Source organism: Pecten maximus, chromosome 1 (assembly GCF_902652985.1).
Source record: "Pecten maximus chromosome 1, xPecMax1.1, whole genome shotgun sequence".
Lineage (NCBI taxonomy): Eukaryota > Metazoa > Mollusca > Bivalvia > Pectinida > Pectinidae > Pecten > Pecten maximus.
In genome coordinates this window covers 18,020,197-18,048,162 of record NC_047015.1, presented here as the reverse complement: position 1 = coordinate 18,048,162, position 27,966 = coordinate 18,020,197, and the positions used below count along the sequence as shown (strand labels likewise).

General features: G+C 36.0%; 2 protein-coding genes across 2 annotated transcripts in view; one reads left to right on the top strand and one right to left on the bottom strand.

The window, feature by feature from the left end:
* Window positions 1-46: 46 nt before the first annotated feature.
* Window positions 47-27,822, top strand: LOC117326768 (microsomal triglyceride transfer protein large subunit-like). The gene is made up of 19 exons (XM_033883490.1): window positions 47-217; window positions 2,000-2,184; window positions 2,445-2,660; window positions 2,980-3,096; window positions 3,378-3,517; window positions 3,780-3,868; window positions 4,744-4,829; window positions 5,170-5,330; window positions 6,330-6,498; window positions 6,851-6,961; window positions 7,635-7,850; window positions 8,214-8,431; window positions 9,277-9,374; window positions 9,866-9,987; window positions 11,863-12,057; window positions 12,695-12,849; window positions 14,768-14,938; window positions 15,240-15,388; window positions 27,650-27,822. Exons 1-18 carry the CDS (start codon window positions 148-150, stop codon window positions 15,382-15,384), a joined length of 2,664 nt encoding a protein of 887 aa, XP_033739381.1. The 5' UTR covers window positions 47-147; the 3' UTR covers window positions 15,385-15,388; window positions 27,650-27,822.
* Window positions 18,970-27,966, bottom strand: part of LOC117326785 (zinc finger CCHC domain-containing protein 24-like) — a 36,759-nt gene continuing 27,762 nt past the window's right edge. The window contains exon 4 of the mRNA XM_033883521.1: window positions 18,970-19,393. Coding sequence (XP_033739412.1) covers window positions 19,379-19,393 — 15 coding nt within the window. The 3' untranslated portion in view covers window positions 18,970-19,378. The remainder of the gene's footprint in view (window positions 19,394-27,966) is intronic.

Below are 27,966 nucleotides of genomic sequence, written 5' to 3'. Positions count from 1 at the left end.
TTCATCAATGAACCAACCAGTGATATAATGACAGCTCTGTACTTGTAGTATATTTTGAACTTTGCTCTCGGAATGTGTGGACTTTGGGGTCATACATATAGTCTCGCTGGCTGAATTTCCACAGTGTGTAGATAGAATTTAGTATCTATGATGATGACTTTGTGGGGAACAGTTGATGTAAAGCTGCTCTTGGTACTGGCACTGTTGACTAATCAAAGTAAGTGGTACATATTGTTTATTTCAACTTTTCCACCATAACCAGGCCATCAGACAGATGGGGTAAGGAACACCACTGAGGCTGTTTTTCAGCATGTATATACATGAGACCGGATGATGACGTGGAGTGCACCTCCCTACACTCTATCCAAACAACTTGTGGATGTTGTACCACCATACATCCATCGCCCATAATTGATAATTGTGGATATCCACTAGTTTCTTCATATTGATAATAAATTTGGGTGAAATGCATGTATTAAGTATACATAGCACAAACAAATAGAAATGATTTATATGAAACAAGGTAATTACAATACTGGTACTGTTTTCATACTGCGTATCATTCTGTAAAATTAGTCATACTTTTAAGACATGGTAATAACTTCTGAGTTTCATTTTCTAACTGTGGAAAGATTGAAAGTATCTATATAATGATTATTATTATTATTCCTGTATGTGGTGTCCGACTTTTGAAATTGAGAAAATATGCTGTTGTAAATTCTACTCAGCTAATTTAACTACATGTATACAATTATAATGTACATTGTAGATTTAACAGTTTCCCTTTTTATTTATTTGACCTTATTAGTTAAAATTAAGGTTAAGGTTATTCATTGGAACAAACTGATGTATATCTATGTTGTATCCCACCATGCTAAATTAAATATTGTGTATCATCTTATGGGTATTGAATGAATGTTGTTTGAAGATTATAAACATTAAGCATGTATAAATTTTATAAAGTAGGTCAAATATTTGATTATACCACTACCTAAATACTGTTACTTTAATTAGATATATTATGGAGTTAGTTATTAAGAAGAATTTTGGAAAATTGAATTTCTTGATGGTTAAAATGAATTTAAAATTATTCAATGATAATAAAATAAAAACAAAAAAGTTTGTGACCTTGACCATATAATATGGTCTTAAATTTTCACCAAATTTTTCATTAGGATGCTCAGTTGAATATTTAAATTTTTTATTTTGACTTTAACTTCAATGACACAATACTGCAGAATATTAATTATAATAAGACCTTTGACCATTCAACACACTTAACTTGTATGTTCATGTTTAAATTTGAGTCCTTCCATGACTCTACCATATTTAAGTATGGTTACAGCACAACACTTTCTAATTAAGCTCCATATGGAAAACAAAAGTAAAGCAATATGATCAAGGCCATGACAGCCATCATTAAATTATATGCAATCTCATAAATTTTGAGAAACAACCTTGGTCATATCCAGTAATATATGAAGCCATGAACAAGCTTTTATCATTGAAAATGTATCTAATAAAATTATGGAAAAGATGAATGATAAAGAATAAAACTATTGTGTTTGTTGAAAGAAATTAATGAATTCTCAAATCATTTCAATTTATAAGAATTTTAGCTTTTATCAATAAAATATTGATTGTTAATGATAGAAATACCAATAATATGTTTAAAGATAGGTAATTGAGCCACCTTCATATACCAGTAGATCATCGAGCCACCACCAGTTCTCGTTAGATCATTAGTCATCCTTATTTCCATTGAGATCATGATCCAATAACCTTCATTTTAAATAAGATTACCATCTAGTTGGCTTCATTTCCTACTGACCCAATCACCACCAGTCATCATCTAGTTACCTTCATCTGTCAATATTTCATCCAGTCATCCTCATTTCCCAATTTATTATCTATCCATGTTTATTTGCCAGTAAACCATCCAGGCTTTAATTTGATTCCAAATGTTAATATAGTATTGGTATGTAAACTATCTTTGCAGGTGTTTCCTTATCACTTGAGAATGGAAAGACTTACAAGTACTCTTATGAAACAACTATATACTTCAATGAGTTGAATACCCCTAAAGTGAAGCAAACACAGAAAGATGTAGGGTTCCGGTTGACTGCAGAGTTAGAGGTCACTCCTATATTTCATGCCAGTGAAACTCAGCTCCTGAGACTTCAGGTAATGTTAGCTGTGATCTGTTTTTTTCTATAATATATATATTATAAATAAAATCAATTACTTTGGAAATGAACATAAATTAATTCTCTTCTTTTTTAAGTCACTTGAGGCAAAGTCTCAAGTGACCTACAGTATTCTAATTGCTATATGTTGTCATCATGCATCGTCTGTAAACAATCTACATTTTGTCTTCTCAGAACTCTCTGAACCAATTTTATTTATTAGATGTATTCAAATCTTGTTCATGTCTATATTTAAAGATCACAAAGGCATCAGTATCTAGTGCATCGAGATCAGGACTGGAGAGGAACTTGGTGGTGCTACTGAGGTATCCTGTCTACTTTGAACTGAATGCAGCGACAGGTGTTGTAGGCACTATTTATGGAGCTGATTCTGACTCAATCTTCTGCTCTAATCTGAAAAAAGGTGTGATATCCTTGTTCCAGCTAAGAGATGAAGATGGGGAGAGACAGGAGGTAAGTCCATTCAAGTGTTTTTCATTCAAAGTCTGCTGGAACTTTGAAATGGCATCATGACATTGATGGTTTATTCTACTTATCTTGATGAGGTATTTAGATATTTCTGTGATTCAAACTTTTGCTGAAAAAAAAGAAGAGAAAGTACAAAAAGTTTATTTTAATATTTTCTGTAATAAAAGGAATAAATGTTCCAAAGAAAATGTAATCCTGAAACAAAAATCAAACATCATAAGCAGAAAATGTGATATCAGTTTATCACAAAAATATTCTTATTTAAGGTATCAGACAGAAGTTCAGAATGATTTGTTTTGTACAGGTTGATGTGTCTGGGGTATGTGACACTGCATATATGGTGTCTGGGAATTCTGTCACAAAGACCAAACACAACTGTAACAACTTGGAAATTGCTGGTCAGTTCAGTAATCCCAGCAAGGTAAGTTGGCTTTTCAAGTTCAAGATTTACTATGGTACTTTTATTATTACTTTTATTTACATGTGTAAATTAATTTGCATAACACATGTGCAAGTAAATTTAAAAGTAAATTTGATTTCTTTTTTGAGAAATACATTCTGTGATTAAGAGAGTTTGGATATTACTTAAAATAAAGTGGTGTCAGAAATGGTTTGATTGGTTAGTTTGTTACAACATTGGAAATAACATCATTAAAAAGTCTTAAATCCTAGCACATATTAATGAGTTTTCTTTGTGTTTAGATGTTTGGAATGACTGTAACATCATCATCAGTTGCTAAGTATCAGCTAGGGGATGGTGTAGTAGGCAGTGTGTCGGGGACAGAGAGACACATTGTGGTTCTCAATGCTAAACCAGGAGTTTCCACTGTTGTTACTTCCACGTAAGCCTTTGCTACATTAAAACTGTATGGGAACAAAGTATCACAGTATCTACAACATTTTAGAATAAAGTTTCAAAATAAGTTCATTGGTTTGTTCAAGGATTTGATAAAAGATCTTTTCTTTAATCTTGATTCTTATATACAATGTAGTTTGTATTGGCAAAACATTTATCTTGAACTATTTACATCAATAGTAATATAGAGTTACCAGTATATTAAATGAATGGAATAGTTTTTGATGCATTTTTAATAATATCTCCAGACAAAAGCTGAATCTTTTGAGTAGTATTGGAGGATCAAAGACAATGACGGGAAACACAGTGGAGGAGGCAATAGAAAGAATCAATAAAGGTAGCTCTCATAGGTTAAATTATGCTATTTCTTTACTTAACATTGATGTCAATATTTTTTTTTCATACGCCTATGAAACTTAACAATTATTTACATCATTGCTTATGATTAATTTCTAAAACTGTGTTTCAGATTTAAACACAGTTATGTACAATTTCGCTTATCTAATAAGGGCTTCTTTTGAACAAATCAATACGCAATGTCAGTGGTCGTATTGTTATGTTGTGTTTTTTGGACCATTTACATTTTTTTTTCATAGAGGTATGAAAAGTAAAATTTAACCAATCAGAAAGCTGCATTCTGCATACAAACAATGGAAAATTCATTATATCAAAATAAAATAAATAATTAAATATATACACTGATTTTACAAGTTAAAAAATATAGATTTTTCATATACATTTTATATAAATAATATTTTATATAGACTGGAAAGGCCCTTATTGATAAACAATTACATGTATATTAATTTTTAAAGATCAGAACATAGCATATGTGTTTTTAGGCTTTTTGAAGTTAACTGCACAACATACCAGAGGGTATTTACTATAGATATGTAAAATGTAGAAGTAAATCCAAAATCTTGTTACACCAATTGCAAGCTTTAAGCTGAGATGAGTGATGATTTGGCACATATACAGGACATAACACAAACCTGTTTCACATTCTCTCAACTCCAGAGTGAAAGTAACAAAAAACAAAAAGAAAACACTGACATGTAAATGAAAGCTCTACCTAAATCTTTGATGTAACAAATATGAAAAAAATATAGAATACCATAGACACATCTGTAAAGGTAGGAGACCAGGTTATTGGTCAGATGTGTTAACTTCTAATAGTTAAACCACTTATATCTCCTTGTTCTTACATTTTAGCTGCAACTAGTGCCAGAAACAAATACAGTCCAATGTTGATGGGCAGTGGCTCAGAAATACAGAATTGTGTTGAAAATTGTGAAAAGGTAAGTGCATGTACATTGTAAGTACACATATTACAACCCATCATTGATCAAGTATCTGTCATGAATCTGGAATTACTAAGTTTTCATCAAAAAGTATCAAATATAAAGATTGTAATTGTATGCAGAGGAAAAATTATAATTGTGTATTAATCCTCAAATAGGGAGAAATGTGCATTATCAGACATCACTAGGCCAGACTGCACAATGATACTGTTGCAGTTAGAAGTGTTTTTAAACTGCAATTGTTCTGAAATTCAAATTTTTCAGTAAGTCAATAATATAATCTTACTTACAAATGAGCAGGTATCTTGATTGTGAGTTTGTGTTTATTCATTTTTAGCCTATTGATGTCTTAAAGAAGGTTAAAGACTCACTAAGCAGTGATAAACTTTCTACAGCTGAATCAGGCCGAGCATTTCTGAAGTTACTGCGCTCATTTAGAGGGATTGGGAAGAACACGATTGAGGAAGTGCTCACAAGCAGTGATAGCTACTATGTTGTGTAAGATCATGTTTCCTATTTCAGTGAATTATAGCTGAATTAACTTAACATTGGAAAGGCATGTAAACTTTATATTTACTATTTCAATTAAATACATAACACCTTATATAGAATATAGATAAGAATTCTATCCTGTCTCTGTTAAAAGTTCTGACCTTTTTTCTATAGATATGAAATCACATTTCTTCAGATATAACAGCCTTTAGATGTACATTGTATTCCACTACAATATTTAAGTGATGTGTAGTAGATATTATCAACACTAGATCACAATGACACTCGATGACTTCACATGATCATATCAGAAATGTATTGCATCTATGTAACATCAATATTACATAATAAGTATATGCAAAATTGCAAGAGAAAAATAAGCATTCACCCTTGTGGTTGTGGTACGATGGCATCTTAACCCTCAGGGTACGGTTCTTAAACTGCCAAACACTCGGTGAGCCCCCTGATTGTCAAACTAAAGGGGTTAGAAATCCCATTACTCTGTCACATTTATCAACTGATGTGACACAAGTATTATGTTCCATCTCAGATCTCAACTTATTTGACAGTGTTCCATAACAGACCTCAGCTTATGTGACAGTGTTCCATAACAGACCTCAGCTTATGTGACAGTGTTCCACCACAGACCTCAGCTTATGTGACAGTGTTCCACCACAGACCTCAGCTTATGTGACAGTGTTCCATCACAGACCTCAGCTTATGTGACAGTGTTCCATCACAGACCTCAGCTTATGTGACAGTGTTCCATCACAGACCTCAGCTTATGTGACAGTGTTCCATCACAGACCTCAGATGATGTGACAGTGTTCCATCACAGACCTCAGCTTATGTGACAGTGTTCCATCACAGACCTCAGATGATGTGACAGTGTTCCATCACAGACCTCAGCTTATGTGACAATGTTAAACCACAGACCTCAGATGATGTAACAGAGTTAAGTCCTTTGGTGATGTCTTACTGTACACGTATTATATTCCATCACAGACCTCAGCTAATAGACGTTGCTGTGGCAGCTCAGACACCAGACTCTCACAGGGCCTTGATGGATTTAGTGTCCTTCACCACAGATGGTGCCACAGAATATCAGGAAAGGCTGCTGTTAGCCCTGGCATACACAACACACCCAGATACTGCCATCCTAAAGTATTTCTTGGTATGTGTTTATAGCTGAGTAGCTGCCTCATTCAAAATTCTTTTGTCTGTCATTGATGGAATTGTCTGTTAATCTGTGAACAATTTTTTGTCATCTCACTACCAGACTTATTTGAAAATTTATTTTGTCAAATTGATGAAACTATGTATACATGATAAGAAATCAGATATCTGTGACATGTTTTATATCATCTGACCCCAAGTTATAAATGTTGATGGTCCCTACCAGACAACCACTATACAGTCTGTACAGTTATCCTTTATTTTGTAGAATTTGAAAGGTCTCAGTCTGGTGACAACTTTTACCACTATATATCTACTCTATGTCTACCCATTTTGTTTTTACTTTGTAGGACCTGATGGCCAAGCCCTTACCCAGTGAGAGATTAAAAGAGTCGGTTGTACTAGCCCTTGGTGCCCTGGTACATACATACTGCCAGGACATAGCCAGCTGTGGTAACCAGGTACACAAACTTTCGCACCAGTCTGTGAACATAGCTGCATTCCATTTATTTAATTTTCAATTTCTGAAAAGTTGTAATCAGCTTGACATTTTCTATAATCATCATACAAATGTAAACCATGTGAATCTACATGTATTTCCTTCACAAAGTAAGAGAGTTTGAGCAAGTCTACAAAATATTTAAATGTGTATTTCACTGATATTGGTAATATTTCACTCTTTCAAAATGAACACACAAGTTTCCATGTGTTAAAAATGTTCTAAACCTTTTATGAATGCCCAAATACTATGAAATAATAGGAAGATAATAAGAAAAACAGTCACAATGGATGCAATAAATTATTCTAGTATATAAAACAGAAAAAACAAAAACAAAAACAGAAAAAAAGACATTCAGACATATGGTTTAATTGTAGTTGGACCATTATCATCATCATCATGCTATTTACACTACTCCTTGGTATATTGTGGACCCATGTTATTAGAGAACCGTATGTTGATGTAGTCCTTTTGTATTAGGTTGATGTTGAACACATTTAAGATATATTACAAATCTGTCACTGATAGACTGCAACATACATGTATAAGAAAAGATGTTTTGAGTCATGATCATATCATCAGATCTTTTATTCACTGTCAAGTTGACATCATTATCAATGACTGTAATCTTACAGGTTATAGCAGATTATGTAAAAGCTGTAAGAGAAAGTCTAAAGTCTTGTGAAGATGAGAGCTGCAAACTAAGATATGTCAGGTCGATGGGGAATTCAGGACTTGCTGATTTTGGATCTGATCTGATAGCAGTCGCAGAGTCATCCAGCAGCCCAATGCTTTCCATCAGTGCTATACAGGCTCTTAGGAGATTTTCACCAGGCTCTCTCACCAGTAATGTAAGTTAACATCAGCAAATTTACCAATCTTAAATCATACTGTTCCAATTTTGTGTCATAGTGCTTATGTACTTCATTTCTCAACAATGTCTGATCAAATTAAAGGTCACATTTTTCTAGAAATTAGAGCTGTCAGCTGATTCAGTGTCATTGCTTGATTTCTTAATGAATTTTGATCAATTACATACATTAATGAATGTCGAATATAAGAATAGTTGTAATGATAATTGTCAAATAATGACATTTATTTGCTTGTAGAATGGGAAAATATGTGTGTTAGAGACATTTTCTTAATCCTAAAAATTACATATCTTCAGTTTTATAGACAAATTTATTCAAATGAAAATTTTAATTTTTTTACAGCAAAAGGCAGCACTGAGTCGGATGTTCCATCAAAACATCAAACAGTTTGACAGTAGTGTAAGGATAGCAGCCGTTGAAGTCCTATTGAAAAACCAGCCAACTATTGCCGAGGTCAGAAACATCATGTTGTCTGCTGTAGGTGATCAGAAGAATCATGAGACCTCCACATACATCATAAAGAGGCTTGTGGATCTATCAGAATCTGACAGTGATATAAGGTAAATATCATAACAACGGTACTAACACAGTGTCTAGTTCTCCCCACAGAGAAATAGGAAAGGTATGCTAGTTGGGAAATAAAATAGTCCTTATGTAGTTAAGAGGAAACAAATTAGAGGGTTAGTCTCCTATAAAGTAGTTTAACATTTATATGCACAGTGTGATATTGTAAGGAGTGTGTGGGACCTGATCAAAATTCCCGAATTCAAACAGATTTATGTACATATGTATATGTATAATACTGAACTATCTGGATAGTGGCAATAGACCAGACCAGATCTGTGATATGCAGGAAACTATTCAGTAGGTGTGAGACAAGACTTGTAAATCAATTCAATTTCAATTTCTTAATTAACTGTGGACCATATTGCCCATTGGTACATATTATATACACAATGGTAATATATGAGAACAACAGTAATACAAAATACAAAGTGGAGGACGAGTTAAGAATCTGTACATATAGCCTAGATCTTATTGGCTTCGAAAATAAATTTGCATGGTATGATCTAATTCACTGATGTAAGTTACACCCAATAACTTATGTGTATCAAGTTAAAATACATAAAACAAACGAAAAGAAAACATGACATGCAGCTCAAATCTTAATAGCTTCGAAAATGAATTTGCCTAAATGAGTTAACTCTTTGATATTATTAACACTCAATAACTGCATTAATTTAAACATTGAAGGTTTTTGCCAGTGATATCTTTTAATGAGACGAGCGGCTGGTTTCGATCGCTAAAGAATGTGCGTACATACAAATTCTTTGATAAACATATTCTGTAATTCATAGGAATAAATAAATATATATAGATCAGACAATATCCTCTTCTCTTACAGGTCATTGTTTAGGCAGATCCTATCAGATCCCAGTATGAACAATTATTTTGTCTTTGCACAAAGAGGAAAATCTAGTGCTTTTAGCAGTTATCTCATGGGTAAGTTGTGACCACAGCATGCATACATGTGCAAATCAAGGTGGCAATGAATATTTTCCTTTTTGTCATGCAATCATACAGAACAGTTTATTAATTAAGCATTGATGTCCTTTTTTTTTAGTTTCATTGGGGTATGAAAAAAACTTTGTATGCAAACTGCATTAATCTACATAGTGGATTCTTACAAAAGTTTGCAAACAACATTTTTTTCATACCCCTCTGAAAGAAACTAAAAAATAATTGACATCAATGCTTATAATTAATTTTTGAACCAGTCAGAAAGCTGCATTCTTTGTACAAACAATGGAAAATGAATTGTAGGTTTGAAGTAATTTCACTTAAATTGAGCTGGTGAAAAATTGTAACCACTTTCAATATTTAACCATAGCATTCTGCAGTTAACACGAACCTGTTTACTAAAATCTCAGAATATGTTTACAAGTCTTTGTTTGTATCTCAATTCTTATTGTTTCAACCTGTGTTTTATGCAGCCACAAGGGAGATGAACAGTTCATATGGTCTATATCAAGAAAACTCAGGCACTGGAGTGATGAAGAGAAGTGCCATGGTGGTGGACATGGAAAGCAAATACACCAAACAACCTCTGCTGACTGTAAGTCTAAGTGTTTTAGTGAGCCTTCTGTGTTTGTTTCATCCCCACCTCCCCTCCCAAAATAACAGGAGGCGGTGTTTAACCGCCACCCTCCCCTCCCAAAATAACAGGAGACAGTGTTACACCTCCACCCTCCCCTCCCAAAATAACAGGAGGCAGTGTTACACCTCCACCCTCCCCTCCCAAAATAACAGGAGGCGGTGTTTAACCGCCACCCTCCCCTCCCAAAATAACAGGAGACAGTGTTACACCTCCACCCTCCCCTCCCAAAATAACAGGAGGCGGTGTTTAACCGCCACCCTCCCCTCCCAAAATAACAGGAGGTGGTGTTTCACCTCCACCCTCCCCTCCCAAAATAACAGGAGGCGGTCTTTCACCTCCACCCTCCCCTCCCAAAATAACAGGAGGCGGTCTTTCACCTCCACCCTCCCTCGAAAAATAACAGAAGGCGGTGTTTCACCTCCACCCTCCCCTCCCAAAATAACAGAAGGCGGTGTTTCACCTCCACCCTCCCTCGAAAAATAACAGAAGGCGGTGTTTAACCGCTACCCTCCCCTCCCAAAATATCAGGAGGCAGTGTTACACCTCCACCCTCCCCTCCCAAAATAACAGGAGGCAGTGTTTCACCTCCTCTCTCCCCTCCCAAAATAACAGGAGGCAGTGTTACACCTCCACCCTCCCCTCCCAAAATATCATGAGGCAGTGTTACACCTCCACCCTCCCCTCCCAAAATAACAGGAGGCAGTGTTACACCTCCACCCTCCCCTCCCAAAATAACATGAGGCAGTGTTACACCTCCACCCTCCCCTCCCAAAATAACAGGAGGCAGTGTTACACCTCCACCCTCCCCTCCCAAAATAACAGGAGGCGATGTTTCACCTCCTCTCTCCCCTCCCAAAATAACAGGAGACAGTGTTACACCTCCACCCTCCCCTCCCAAAATAACAGGAGGCAGTGTTTCACCTCCACCCTCCCTCCCAATATAACAGGAGGCAGTGTTACACCTCCACCCTCCCCTCCCAAAATAACAGGAGACAGTGTTACACCTCCACCCTCCCCTCCCAAAATAACAGGAGGCAGTGTTTCACCTCCTCTCTCCCCTCCCAAAATAACAGGAGGCAGTGTTACACCTCCACCCTCCTCTCCCAATATAACAGGAGACAGTGTTTCACCTCCACCCTCCTCTCCCAAAATAACAGGAGACAGTGTTTCACCTCCACCCTCCCCTCCCAAAATAACAGAAGACAGTGTTTCACCTCCACCCTCCCCTCCCAAAATAACAGGAGGCGATGTTTCACCTCCACCCTCCCCTCCCAATATAACAGGAGACAGTGTTACACCTCCACCCTCCCCTCCCAAAATAACAGGAGGCAGTGTTTCACCTCCACCCTCCCCTCCCAATATAACAGGAGGCAGTGTTACACCTCCACCCTCCTCTCCCAAAATAACAGGAGACAGTGTTTCACCTCCACTCTCCCCTCCCAAAATAACAGTAGGTGGTGTTTCACCTCCACCCTCCCTCGCGAAATAACAAAGGAGAGCTTTAAAGACAATAGTATGTTGGTGTGTTGCTTGAGAAATTTTAATCCTTGTATATTCCATCAGTCATAATTGTGATGAAAGGTCAAAATTTAAGTCTTTGAAATTCTTGTCTTTGCAAAAAATATTCACTTGGCTTACATAATGATTACTATGAAAGCTCAATGATGTGCCCGCTATCACAATTAATGAGTTGCTGGGGCATGCCTTATTTTCTGTAGTTTGGCCAGGTTAAATATTTGATTTAGGTTAATATTCTGTGTACCGTATATTGTCTGTATGTCTGATTGTATTATTCTGTATTTGAGGCTGATATTCTGTGTATTTTGTCTGTAGTTTGGATTGTATGCTGAGGGTCTAGCTGCCCTGATCGGTGATGCTGAGGAGGGAGCAGAGGATGTAGAGGCTACAGCAGGAATGTCCTTAACACTCATGGATGTAATACTGCCATCTGTGGAATTCTTTAGAGGGTCTGGTGAACTTATGTCGGCTGTGTGGAATGCCCCTTCTGACCCAGTTTCTGCTTTACAAGTGAGACATCTAATCAGCATCTTTTCTTTTAAAGGGACATTCCTTCATTCGGACATCAGAAACGTGCCAAATTCTTATTGATAAAATCTATAACCGAATGAGGATTATATGAGTTTTTGTGCCTACCAGTAATTAAAGTATCGCAGAAATGTACATAAAAATGACGTTTCGTACACAAATACCGTCTGTCTTTGCGGTAATAAGTGATTCTTCGGGTCAAATTGAGAATTTTTAGGATTTAATACTTGAAGCACGTTGGTTTCCCTTGAGAGTAAAACTGCCGTATTGATGTAAAGATGATAACTTTTACTTCTTGAATTCCCATTAAGTTTCATTTTGGCAACCTTAGTATACACTTTATTCAGAGAATGTCCCTTTAAATATAAGATGTTCAATAGTAAGCTTTTATAAAACATTAATTAAGTCATACTTAAAGTTATGAATAGTTAAATCATCATACTGTGTTGTGTTAAAAATGCATCAAAAACTATTTGGCATTACCAGTAAGTGCATACATTGTAAACAGCTGCATGACTATAAAATGTGGTACAATTCATATAGAGTAGATTGTTGATGATTTGAAATGAAACTTATTTTCATTTATCTCAGTCTTTCTTCATTTCTTTTCTAAAACCAGGGTAATCTGTTGCTGCAAGACCATGCCCAGAAGTTCCATCTATCAAATGGCCTTGTGGTTGACCTGGAAGTTCTAGGTGTTGCCTCTATAGATATGTCTGGTAGTGTCAGTATCAGTCTGTGGTACAAAACCTCCAACTCTTTAATTAAAAACAGGTAAGACTCCAATGTTAAATCTCTAATCATACAAGTATGACCTCCAGCTATCTCTCCCTCCTCACTGATCTCCAACCAACAAACCATCAACACCTTCCTCACACGCAGGTACAATCTCCATCAAACAAACCATCAACACCTTCCTCACACGCAGGTACAATCTCCAACCCACAAACCATCAACACCCTCCTCACACGCAGGTACAATCTCCATCCAACAAACCATCAACACCTTCCTCACACGCAGGTACAATCTCCAACCCACAAACCATCAACACCCTCCTCACACGCAGGTACAATCTCCAACCAACAAACCATCAACACCTTCCTCGCACTCAGGTACAACCTCCAACCATCAAACCATCAACACCTTCCTCGCACGTTGGTACAACCTCCAACCATCAAACCATCAACACCTTCCTCGCACGTTGGTACAACCTCCAACCATCAAACCATCAATACCCTCCTCACACGCGGGTACAATCTCCAACCAACAAACCATCAACACCTTCCTCACACGCAGGTATAATCTCCAGCCAACAAACCATCAATACCCTCCTCACACACGGGTACAATCTCCAGCCAACAAACCATCAACACCTTCCTCACACGCAGGTACAATCTCCAACCCACAAACCATCAATACCCTCCTCACACTCGGGTACAATCTCCAACCAACAAACCATCAACACCTTCCTCACACGCAGGTACAATCTCCAACCAACAAACCATCAACACCTTCCTCGCACGCAGGTACAATCTCCAGCCATCAAACCATTAACATCCTCCTCACACTTGGGTACCTACACCAACCATTAATACCCTCCTCACACTTGGGTACAACCACCAATCATCAAACCATCAACATCCTCCTCACACACGGGTACCACCACCAACCATTAATACTCTCCTCACACTCAGGTACAACCTCCAACCATCAAACCATCAACATCCTCCTCACACACGGGTACCACCACCAACCATTAATACCCTCCTCACACTCGGGTACCACCACCAACCATTAATACCCTCCTCACACTCAGATATAACCACCAACCATTAATACCCTCCTCACACTCGGGTACAACCACCAACCATCAAACCATCAACATCCTCCTCACACTCGGGTACAACCACCAACCATTAATACCCTCCTCACAATCGGGTACAACCACCAACCATCAAACCATTAACATCCTCCTCACACTCGGGTACCACCACCAACCATTAATACCCTCCTCACACTTGGGTACAACCACCAACCATCAAACCATCAACATCCTTCTCACACTTGGGTACAACCACCAACCATCAAACCATCAACATCCTCCTCACACTCAGATATAACCACCAACCATTAATACCCTCCTCACACTCAGATATAACCACCAACCATCAAACCATCAACATCCTTCTCACACTTGGGTACAACCTCCAACCATCAGCTCCCTTGCTATGTACAGTTCTGACCACTAACCATTTTTTATGTTGTATTTATGTATAACTTCCAATATTTTTGATCAGTCATTTTGGATAAATTTTGGATAATTTTGGACTAAAGTTTTTAAAAAAGTATGTTTCGTCTCTGTATACTGTATAGTTAGTAATATTTGCATGGATTTTAATGTTGCTGTATTCACAGTCATTAGATATAGCGCAAAAATAAAAATCAAGCGAATATTTATACCCTGAATATATTATAAATATTTGTTATATATTCACAAAAGCGTGTAAAATAGTTTGCCTGTTTAGTACAGAATATGTACAATTTAGTTTGTGCAAAATTTGATATCTTCCAACGAGTTCTGCCTGGGAAAACTGTGAAATATTAGCCCTGCAAGATTTAACAACAGTAGTTGTATTCCAATTCTACTATGATATAATTTTGTGTTTTGTGACCCATAATTGTTTTATTTCAGTGGTGCCCTAGTGGTGGAAGGATCAATGAAGTTGGACTCCAAGGTTCTAAAAGCAGGAGTTAACATGTATGCTGAGTCAGAGGCCAGCATTGACTTCAAAACTGATGTGGACTTTGCTGAAATGCCATTTAAGATGTGTTTGCGTATGTCACGACCCAATGTTTCATTTCGGTAAGTTTTTATGACATATATTACTATCTTATATATACTACGGGCTCCCGTAGCAATGAATAGAGACTGCAGTATACGTTATGAGACTACAACACTGATTGACCATGTGACCACTGATGTGATGTCATCTATCTCATTGTGACTGCATAGATTTTGTTGATAAAAACTTCACAAGTTGACAAAAGAAGAGTGCAGTAACAAAAAATAATTTGACTACACTCAATTATAATATAAATAAAAGATGTGTTAGCAGATGTAGTTATGGTCCTGTAATCATTGTATTATTTCTTTCTTTTTATAGTCAAACTGTGGAAAAATATGAAAGATCTAGAAAAATTAAGAAACGCTACAGAACAAAGCAGCGCCGTACAACTTCATCACCTGGTGTGTCTTACCTCATCAACCAAAAGAATAGTATCCAGTGTACTCTGATAGCCATGGACTAGTCAGGTAAATAATTCACCTGTTTCTACCACAATAGGGGGGTGTTATTCAACTCTTAAGGCATGATATAATCATAATAACTGTTGAATAACATTGAGTTTATACCACATGTGGAATAAACTCTAAATGCCTTTTGATTGGTTTAAAAGGTGACCTTTGAATGGAACTAGCTTTGTTATGTGGTTCAATGCATTTTGTTTGCTATAATTTGAAGACCACTTCACAAGGTCCCGGAAATGATAGCACAACAGCAGTAGTTTGCAGTTTTTTTGTCATATTCATACCCCCCGCAACGTCCGTCCGTCTGTCACAAAATTTGTCCGGCTCTGCAATCGCTCATTTCTTTATGGATTTCATTCAAATTTGGTATATAGTTAGAAGACCATATGGAATTTTGTCCCCTACAGTGATTTTGCGATTTAGCCCTTTTTAACAGAGTTATGCCCCTTTTTCATACAAAATGTGTCATAATTTTGTCCGGCTATGCATTCACTTAGTTTTTGATGTATTTTCTTGAAACTTTATACAGAGTTGAAGGATGGCATTAAGTTGTGTCTCCAGTAACGGCTTCTTCCGAAAAAAACCTTTTTACAGAGTTATGCCCCTTTATGTAAAAAATGGTTACTAGCTTGTCCGGCTATGCATTTCCTTTGTTTTCAATAGATTTTACTAAAATTTGGTATGTAGTTAGAGGACCCTATGAGGCTTAGCTCTATGCAAAGATTTTGTCGAATTACCAGTTCTAATAGAGTTATGCCCCTTTTTCTTTAAAAACGAGCAAAATTTTGTTCGGCTATGCATTCACTAAGTTCTTACCTAAACATAGAACATGTTTGATTTGGTTATAGTACTATAAATAGGCAGCTTCACAAAGTATCCAAACCAATCATGGAAAAGCGGGGGGTATACTTGTCACCCCCTCGGGGACAGCTCTAGTTTTAAGAATAATGCAGATTTTTATCAATTTCTTGTTTTGAAAAGAATAACTTATTATTTGTTATGCTTTGTAATAAATTGAAATATTTCCATATATATCTGAAATTGTCCGTTTTGCATATAAATTAGCAGCATTTAAGTTTAGGTCATATTTTTACATGGCACCTGATATTCTGAAAAGACATTAGACATTCATTGAATATCAGCATGATTGGTTTAAGGTCAATACTACTAAAATTTTGCTGTTATATTAGTCATCACTTGCAGTTAAATTAACTTACAGATTTTGATGGAACTTCACAAATAATATTTTATAAAACACCCATGAGTGGTTTATTCTATGTATGTGAAATTTCATTGAAATAATAAAAAATACAAATTAAATGTATTACAGAATTAATGTCTTTTCTTGCTCAACATGGCAATTACCAGGAATATTGATGTCATAACTCAAAAATCAAGTAAGGAGTGTAAGGGTATTTTGAACCTTGCTGACTTCCTCTATATTTGTAATTGGCATGGCCAGTGTTTTCACACCTGGTTCATTTTTAGCTCGTCTCTTCAAAGAAGAGGGAGAGCTTATGTTGTCTCTCTGGCGTAGGCGTCGGCGTTGGTTTTTTGATATAAGTATTGAAAGGCATAGTAATTTATGGTCCCTGTATGGGTTAAACTATCCCCTGCCGGAGTTAAACTAAAAGATTTTTTGGGGAAAAAACAGATTTTTGAAAGTTTTTGGTGCAAATGTATAATTTTCCCGTTAAGGTTTTGGTGCAAATGTTGAAAGGTATTAATGTAGCGGAACTGGACTGGGTCGATCATCGGCGACCAGGTAGCTCAATCTGTAGAATATCCGGCTAGTGTCCGGAGGTCCCAGGTTCGAACCCAAGTCTGGCTATGAATTTTTCCACTCCTACTACATTTGGTGCCTGTGACCAAACCTTGTTTCAAGTGAGGTGAATACTTGACAAGGGGATACCCGAACCTGGGTTGTGAGTTGTGAAGTCTTCGGGGTCGAAGACTTAAAAAGGGAGGGAAGAGTGTAGCGGAACTGGACCGGGTCGATCATTGGCGACCAGGTAGCTCAATCGGTAGAGCATCCGGCTAGTGTTCGGAGGTCCTGGGTTCGAACCGTGGTCTGGCCGTGCATTTTTCCACTCCTACTACATTAATACATCACTTTATAATTGTACTAGGGTGCTGATAATTGGTAATAGAGTCCCTCTGGAGCTAAACTATCCCCTGCCAGAGTTAAACTAAAAGATTTATAAGGATTTTTCAAAATTTTGGACATAGAATATTTCTGCATTAAGTTTTTGATGCAAGTGTTGAAAGGTATGAATACATCACTTTATAATTGTACTAGGGTGCTGATATTTGGCAATAGAGTCCCTCTTGGGTTAAACTATCCCCTGCCGGAGTTAAACTAAAAGATTTTATTTGGAAAAAACCAGAACTTTCAAATTTTTGGACTTAGAATATTTCTGCATTAAGTTTTTGGTGCAAGTGTTAAGAGTTTTTAATAAATCACTTTATAATTGTACTAGGGTGCTGATATTTGGCAATAGAGTCCCTCCTGATTAAGACTATCCCTTCCTGGAGTAAAACTAAAAAAATTGGATTTTATCTTTTGAAATCTGTTTTTTTTTTTTTTTTTTTTCAATATTTGGACTTGAACATTTTTGCGTTAGGTTTATGTTGCGAGTATTGAAAGGCATAGTAATACATGGTATTAGGGTCCCTGTGAGGGTTAAACTATCCCTTGCCGGAGTTAAACTGAAAGATTTTTTTGGGGGAAAAAAACAGATTTTTAAAATTGTTTGTGCAAGTGTTGAAAGCTATTAACACATCACATTATAATTGTACTAGGGTGCTGATATTTGGTAAAAGAATCCCTCTTGAGTTACACTATCCCTTCTTGGAGTGAAACTGAAAAAAAGGGAGTCAACTCTCATTAGGATAATTATCAAAAAACTGAAGAAATAGTCCAAAAGCAATTATTTAATATATTTATTCAATCTACAACAGCATAGCTTGTCTCCCAAATGTGTGTCAATAAGTAATTTACATATATATATACATAAATTGGTATGGTTTTGAAAATTGCATGAATACACAATCTGATCAAGTAAACAATATAAATATTATAATGCAATTTGCGAAACCATACCATTTAATGTATTTTAATTATTTATTGATAAACACTTTGCGAGACGAGAGCTATGCTATTCTCCAACAGCTCTTGTTATACCAGAGTTATTATCCCTTTGACACTTTGAAGGCTTGATAACTGTGATATATACATGTATAAGTGTTTTTTTTGAGTGGCATTTTTTATTTGATTATTTTTGAGAAAGTTTCAACTTTACAAACTTGTAGACTTTGCTATGACAGATGTGGCATTTCAATGTGACAATCAATCTAGTATTTCAATATTTGTATTCACTTGATACAATAATGCAATTCATTTTTGTATGGTACAGGTGTACGTGTATAATATATATGATATGTTTTTATATGTAATGTGCAGAAACATTAAATTCAAATTGGATGGGTCAAGGGTTCCAAGGTTAAAGTCACACTTGCTATACATGTATAGAAAATAACCAACTGGTTCAATTCAAGCATTAAAATCACCAACTGATTAAACACTTCTTTTATGGATTTTGGTTAAACTGTATGCAAAGGTCACAAGGCAGCAGGGGCATTTATGTCTTTCAAACATATTCTTGTTTTCTACTCTAATACCAGATTAAGTTTGTTTTCAGATAGTTTGACATCCTTTTATCAAACAAATAGGTTGTCTTTTTGACTCAAAATAACATTTCAAGAAACATGTGCAGTGATAATGTTTAATATGTTATGAGTAATGAAAAATACCCTCCAATTATCGACCTCTCTCACTGTAAATGGACACTACCACTAAGTTAAAGGGAAATTCCCACCAGTCTGAGCTAGTCATGTTATATAAACAAACATGTTCTTCAAATTTATATTACTCCCTCCTTCACAAAATCGGTTCCAAGGAAGTTGGTCAATCTCATATAGCTTACATTTGGGTGGTCAATAGCACCAAATCTGTAATAAGAAGGAGTACCGTAATGAAAAATACCTGCCCATTTTGGGGCTCAATCAAGCAACTTAGATTCTACAATCTACAATAAGTAGAGGGAAATTCCTAGACGTAACGTAACATATACTATCCATGATTTACACTTAAAATATCAATTTACTGTTCAAACATTACATTCAAATTGTAAAATTTTCTGCAAAAGCACATTTATGGCCATAGTGTAATGTATAATATTTGAGATGGCAAGCTTTGGTTCTGATTCAAATTCTATACCCTTGGTGTCATACCTGTCATTGTAAGTGATTCATGAACTACTAGTCCTGTTGAAAGATGAACACTCATTGACAGATATCTTTGTTGTGAGTGCTAAAATTGGCATGAAGGGACACTAAACATATATAAAAATGATAACATTAAGGTAGCAGTGTACAGTAAAAATGCCAAATTCTGAAAAATATGGCACATGCTTTAGATATGTAAACATTGCCAGTTAACCTTACATATAACCTCTAATAAAGTATATACATTTGAAATCTGTACAACATTTGCAATTTTAATAGAGCTCTGAAGGATAAGTAAACTGATATTTTCTGTGGTTTTTAGAGCTGTGAATACCATGGTAACAGCTTAAAAAATTCTCAAAAATTGCAAAATATTATGATATTTGACCCAAAATGGCACAATTCTCTACACAATTTTTTTTCTGAAACCTATTTAAAATCAAATATCTCTATCCCAAAGACAGAATTAATCTTGTTTGGACATATGTTGTAAATTAAGTTTTTCCGCTATCTTACCTTTTCTGTGGGCTTCCATTTTGCGCTGTAGGCGAAACTAAATTTCCTGTGTAAACACACGTTCGGAAAATCCGGATATTTAAAATCCGGAACCAATTTATTGATTTTTGTTTTAATAAATGTGAAGCCTGTATGTACTACTTCATACTGGATATACCAATTATAGTGTACATTTATTTTTTCATTTTTTATACATATCATAATACAGGAGTTATTTGCTTAACAAAAAAATTGCCCATGGCCAGGCTGTCTTACTGTGGTGTGCTACCTTATACATCACTTTTGTTAATTCTAATTTTACTAAAAAACCCATGAATGTCTAGAATATGTTCCGACGAACAAAATGACATATCGGGTTACTGTGTATCTTTAATAGTCACCGAGTATTGCTGATTTCCCTGAGAGGTGTATTTTGACAACTTTTTCTCCCAATCCAGTAATAAGGGGAGGTAATTTTAAAGATGAAAACTCCCATAATTCTGTATATCTCTTTGAATAAAGTTGTGTTTTGAGTTGAATGTGGTACTTTGAGTCTCTGTGCATGTAATCAAGCAAAAAATACTATACAACTATATCAAATTTAGCCTTGTAATATGATGTCATAGTTACCATGACGTCATCAGTAACTATGACGTCATCAGATGGTATCTATGACGTCATAAATACTCAATGGTGTCATAATAAATAACCAAATTCCTTTCCAACCTCAGCTTAGCAACACATGCAATATTCTAACTGATAAATCATGACATGACATCCAAGATTTCAAAATGTCATGCCTATGACATCACAGTCATCTGTTTCCACCCCGGTAATTCAGATATGTACCAATGATCATATGAAAGTGTCCGCTGATCCCATTTTATGCGGAAAATGCTATTTTTTCTGCTTTACCGAAGGAAGTGACAATAATTGACAATATTGTATCAACCGTACACTCAATCAATTGAAATTACATGCTTACCAATGTATAAATAAATTGAAAATAATGGTTTCACCAAATATTTCAAAAAATAACACTTACTGTAATAGTTTCCATGGATACGGGGTAATAAATCAGGTAAAACAAACCAGAATTCAGTCTATATGGTTTGTTAGATACCCAATAAGTTATTTTGGGTTTGTTATAAAACATAGAATATCTTTTCAATTTACACTGACTCATTAACATTATGCTTAATTAACCCACCCTTAAAATGGGTAAATATGCGAGTTACCTCCCTTGATTCCTCTAATATGACAAGCCAGATAATAAACAAGTTTTAAATTGTTTTTATGCATTTTTGAGCAATAATGAACTAAAATGAAGCTTAATCAAGCATAATTAAGCACAATTTCCAAAAAATAACATTTTTCAGCCCTTATAAGGTAGCAGTGTACAGTAAAAATGCCAAATTCTGAAAAATATGGCACATGCTTTAGATATGTAAACATTGCCAGTTAACCTTACATATAACCTCTAATAAAGTATATATATTTGAAATCTGTACAACATTTGCAATTTTAATAGAGCTCTGAAGGATAAGTAAACTGATATTTTCTGTGGTTTTTAGAGCTGTGAATACCATGGTAACAGCTTAAAAAATTCTCAAAAATTGCAAAATATTATGATATTTGACCCAAAATGGCACAATTCTCTACACAATTTTTTTTCTGAAACCTATTTAAAATCAAATATCTCTATCCCAAAGACAGAATTAATCTTGTTTGGACATATGTTGTAAATTAAGTTTTTCCGCTATCTTACCTTTTCTGTGGGCTTCCATTTTGCGCTGTAGGCGAAACTAAATTTCCTGTGTAAACACACGTTCGGAAAATCCGGATATTTAAAATCCGGAACCAATTTATTGATTTTTGTTTTAATAAATGTGAAGCCTGTATGTACTACTTCATACTTGATATACCAATTATAGTGTACATTTATTTTTTCATTTTTTATACATATCATAATACAGGAGTTATTTGCTTAACAAAAAAATTGCCCATGGCCAGGCTGTCTTACTGTGGTGTGCTACCTAAAAAGCAATATGGAAACAAGGGTATCTATTGAGTTCTTTTTCATAGTTACATTTAATTAAGAAAATAGTTCTTGTTTGACCCAGTGTATCATTTTTGGATGATCACACCAAATGTCAGTACACATTGTTTTTTTGTTTGTTTGTTTATTTGTAGGGTGTTTTTTTTGTGTTTTTTTTTTTTTTAATTTAGAAATTAAAAGATACCATCGGTTCTATGTTAAATTATCAGTGTGTTTCTGGATATATGCTTGTTGTTCCTGTGATTTTCTTATGTAGTAGTTATAATAAAACATCCCAAGAAGTCTTATATGATATGTACATTAGATAAAAAGAATATGATAATATTTTTTTCGGTCTTAACAAATCACTAACCATGTTAGAATAAATGAATCTGTCTATAGAATATTCAAGTTTTATATTGTAAAGTAACACAATTCCCTATTTTCCCTGCTATATAGAATTAATAGTTAGCACATTTATAGAAGCTACTCCCTGAGTTATCTTTCTTAGTGGGTGGTTTACTGATGCATATTCATTGAGATGGGGAGGAGGATGCAGTTGTGATTGACACCGCAGTTCTGTGTAAGATTACTGGGTATCAGGTTTCACCATGTAATTAGTCAGTTAGAGAGTACATTGCAGTTCATTGATGCTGACATACACTGGTGTATGAGTATACTTGGCAGACAGCTGTACATAGCATGTCCTTGTAGTCTTAGACTACGAGGGTCAGAGTGGTCCACCCATAGCACCTCCTTGTAGTCTTAGGCTGTAGGGGTCAGACTGGTCCACCCATAGCATGTCCTTGTAGTCTTAGGCTGTAGGGGTCAGACTGGTCCACCCATAGCATGTCCTTGTAGTCTTAGGCTGTAGGGGTCAGACTGGTCCTCACAAAGTATGTCCTTGTAGTCTTAGACTAGGGGTCAAACTGGTCAACACATAGCATATCCTTGTAGTCTTAGGCTGTAGGGGTCAAACTGGTCCACCCATAGCACGTCCTTGTAGTCTTAGACTACGAGGGTCAGAGTGGTCCACCCATAGCACCTCCTTGTAGTCTTAGGTTGTAGGGGTCAGACTGGTCCACACAAAGTATGTCTTTGTAGTCTTAGACTGTAGGGGTCAGACTGGTCTTCACATAGCATGACCTTGTAGTCTTAGACTGTAGGGGGTCAGTCTGGTCCACACATAGCATGTCCTTGTAGTCTTAGACTGTAGAGGTCAGACTGGTCCACACAAAGCATGTCTTAGGCTGTAGAGGTTTTAGGCTACTCTAGAAGGAACTGCTGGGTTAAAGCCTTCAAGCGCTAGATTTGTTTTGAGGGTTTGGTCTAGTCAAAGTGTTTGTTCCTTTGAGAGGAAGGGAGTTGCTACCCTAGAGGGGTCTCTCTGATGAGGAATCATGATGTTATTGTTCTTCCATACAATATATCCTTAAAACATCATATAATTTGTTCCATCTGCCTTTCATTTTGAAATAATCTTTGGAGACAATCAAATTTGAACATTTGTAGACAAAGATTTTAGTGAAACCCCTAGATACACCACTCAATACCCCATCATTCTGCTCACATCATTGTTTAGAAAATAGATTCATTTGCTGGAATTTGAAGACAACATCTTTTTTCTGTAATGTCAATATAATTAAAAAGTAAATATAAAAACATTTCCAATTATTTTAATTGCTATGCCATCCAAGTTTGTTTATATATCTTCTGCAGGATGGCGATGTGTCATACCAATAGTAGCTAAGTCCTGGTTTCCTGTGAGAAGCTATTAGGTATATAATATGTATTTTAGTACTTTAGCTTGTATTACATAACACTTGGACTGCATATGGCACTTATTTGAGATAAATCTGGAGTTTCTTTGGTAACACCAAACTGTATGTTATATAGACCTATTATGCTGAGTCTTTATTTAGATATGTACATTAGTTATAGTGCTGAGGGAAAAGGCTTTGAAGGCTAAGGAAGGGGGTATGATATAGGGGGTGTCCCACAGCTGACTAGCTCTGTCAGCCATGTGGGGTCTTATCTGGGCCTTGCTGCTATAAGGTTATGTTGCTATGGTAACTGGTATTCACATCCATTTTCAGATCTATATGTAGGTCCTTACTTCTGCTTCAAATTCCATCATCTACACACAAAATTCTATGATAAAATCTCATAATAAATATAGTTAACCCTAGCATGTCCCAGAGGAGGACATACTGGCATGTGGACCTAATCTTAATTAGCTCATTGTCCAATAAATTTTATGACACCATCACCGTAGCAATACACTAAATCTTTCATACAAATGCAGTCATCAGTGAAAGTAATTTTATACATTATAATTATCAAATCATAATCATATATAAGCAAGTTAACTTTTTTAATTGTTTAACATTAAACCAACAACAACAACAACAACAACCCCAACCAACCAACCAAAAATAAAGAAAAAAATTCAGCCTCAATTTGAGTGTCTTTTATTATCAAATCTGGATCTGCCTCCAGATTTTATACATGGGCTTTGTGTATAATCAAAATTTCCTAGTTAAGGAAACATTTTGAAAGCCATAAACAGCAACTATAAGCTTACCTAATGTGTGATAGCCATGTTTCAACACCCGTTTAAAATTACAACATTACAACGTAGCCACTGTAGATACCAGTCTGGATGCTGAGCAAAATATTAACAGTTTTAGCGTCTAATGTTATGGACATACGGCCTTTGTCAGTGGACAAGGAAAGATAGGAAAATGAGAAGGAATATAGTATGGCCGCTGGGCAAATAGTGGAAGTTTTTCGGTACTAAGCTGCCGGGGGAACAGCTTCAGCTAATAAATTTATACTTTTAATATCTTTGACTCATTAAAAACATGTGATTAGTGAAATGGGGAAGGTTGCTAAATAAAACCTTTCATTTCCCCTCTACATAATAGAGCGACAATACCATATGGAAATTATTTAACAAGTTCACTAACTTGCGACATGTCACAGGCTTTTGGGTGGGTTGCATTAGCTAGGTTGCATTAAAGTTTAATATATTCAGTATTACTCCCACGCAAGTTTGAAGATTCTTTTTATTTCATAACTGAAATTCTTTAGAAAATTCTTTTAAGCAAATTTCCCCATCTTTATTACCTTCAATTGGGTGTTACACTTTTAACTAAAAAGATAAACAGGCGACAAGTATTATTACATGTGTGTCATAGGATAAGTACGACAAGAGCATAATATATGGCAGAACAAGCCGGTTATGTACTTTGCAAATGACATTTTATTTCGTATAAAGGATTATAATAATAATTTTAAAAAATCACAGCATCGTGTTTTTAATCATTTGTGTGATTTAAGTTGCTACCAGGAAATAAGGGGCCGAAGTGGCTGAGTGGTTAAGGTGTCCCGACACTATATCACTAGCCCTCAACCTCTGGGTTGTGAGTTCGAAACCCACGTGGGGCACTTGCCTGGTACTGGCCGTAGGTTGGTAGTTTTTCTCCGGGTACTCTGGCTCTCCTCCACCTCCAAAACCTGGGACGTCCTTAAATGACATTGGCTGTTAATAGGACGTTAAACAAAATACACCAAAACCAGGAAATCATTGTAATGATGTTCATTGTGAGTCCAATTATTTTATGGATGGGACATTCTCAGTCCAGTAGTATTATCTGTGGGAGATTGTCAGCCCAATATTTGTGTGTGTTGGACATTGTCAAACCAAACGTTATATATGGGATATTGTCAACCCAATAATTTTATATGGGACATTGTCAACCCAATAGTTTTATACGGGACATTGTCAACCCAATAGTTTTTTGTGTGGGATATGGTCAACCCAATAGTTTTTTGTGTGGGACATGGTCAGCCCAATAGTTTTATATGGGGTATTGTCAACCCAATAGTTTTATTTGGGACATTGTCAACCCAATAGTTTTATATGGGACATTGTCAACCCAATAGTTTTATATGGGACATTGTCAACCCAATAGTTTTTTGTGTGGGATATGGTCAACCCAATAGTTTTGTGTGTGGGATATTGTCAACCCAATAGTTTTATATATGGAACATTGTCAACCCAATATTTTTATATGGGACATTGTCAACCCAGTAGTTTTGTGTGAGGGACATTGTCAACCCAGTAGTTTTGTGTGTGGGACATTGTCAACCCAGTAGTTTTGTGTGTGGGACATTGTCAGCCCAATAGTTTTATATGCGGTTATGTAGAACATATGGGTCCTTGTTAGAGTATTATGTGTAGGATATTTTCAGTGTGTAGTTACAGACATATTTTGTACATTGACAATATAGCAGACATGTCCTGTCATAACTTAGATTGACATTACCTATATTGGACTATCGCATGTCAACACACGTGGATGGACAAAAATACATATTCCACATGTACAGTATACGTGTCCTCAAATCGGTATGTGCCACAGCACAGGGTTATAGCACAGAATGGGAAACCCAAGTCAGGAATTTCAACCTTTTTTTACATACTGGTTATGCATTGGCAATGCTGTGGTGTTAATTTGGTGAGAATTCCAGTATGGGTACTCCGGAGACCTAGCTTGTAGGAGGTTCTATCTGCTACAGTGATGGCTGATTTATGGGCACACCTGGTTGGACAGCAACTTTATGGAATGTAACCCCCACAAATTCACCGAATTTGAGACATGTAACACTGATTAAAATTCTTTGTAAAAATAATACAAAGTAAACTAGGTTACACGATATTACTGAAAGTTGATAGCTATGACAAGTTTCACTAATGGAATGTTTATGAACCAGACATTGTGATTCATAATCATTTTTATTTATCATAACATACCATGTACATGTTCCAGATCTGATATCACAGCTGACAATTACCAAGGGTCATGTTGGCCTGATGATCTATGACCCCACCTATTATAATTGGCCGGTCTATCCTGAAATGTTCCCCAAGGATATCAGTCCTCTTTATGAGATCAGTCCTCCCTACACCCCACCTCCTGGGTACCAGGATTGGTATTAGTTTCACTTTAAAATATCTCTTGGGGACATTCCTGCCCTCCAGAGCCTTAGTTAGGGTCATTCCTCCCCGTTGACCCCATGGGGCCAGACTCTTCCCTTCTCTCCAGGGCAATGGTCAGGATCATTCCTCCCAATTGACCCCCAAGAGGTCAACCCTCTGCCTTGGTTGGGGTCAGCCATGTGGAAGTCATTACACAGATCCTATCAGATAACAAGAATGATACATATGGTAGTCAAACTGCTGTTTACTATTAATAGCACACAGTTTATGGGACACAACTATACTGGTGTTTTGTTTTGGTTTTTTATGTATAATAATTACTTCCACTTTAAAATTACTTGCAGTCATCAGTTTTCTACTTGGTCTAAATTTGTTATCTCATTTACTGGTGAATTGACTGAAGATTTGTATGATCTGACCAATGTACACAAATATGTTTTAGGGTGATGGTGGAAACCAGACAGCTGCAACCAGTGATCTTGATAATACTCAACACTTTCCAAAGTCCTGCATGTGTATACAGCCAAGCTCTCCTAATGATGGCAGGACCAGCTTACATATCAGAATCTAGACCAACACCAAACTCTATTTTTAATAAAACTATATTTTCTTATTCTCTCGTGTTCAGTCTGTTAATTCCAAATATTTTCATTCCAAATTCTACTGATAATGAAGTGATAAGGGATTGATTGTTTCATTAAATTTACCAAACTTTCTTTCAATATATTTCACTGTTTGGACTAATTTCTTTGGTCCTCT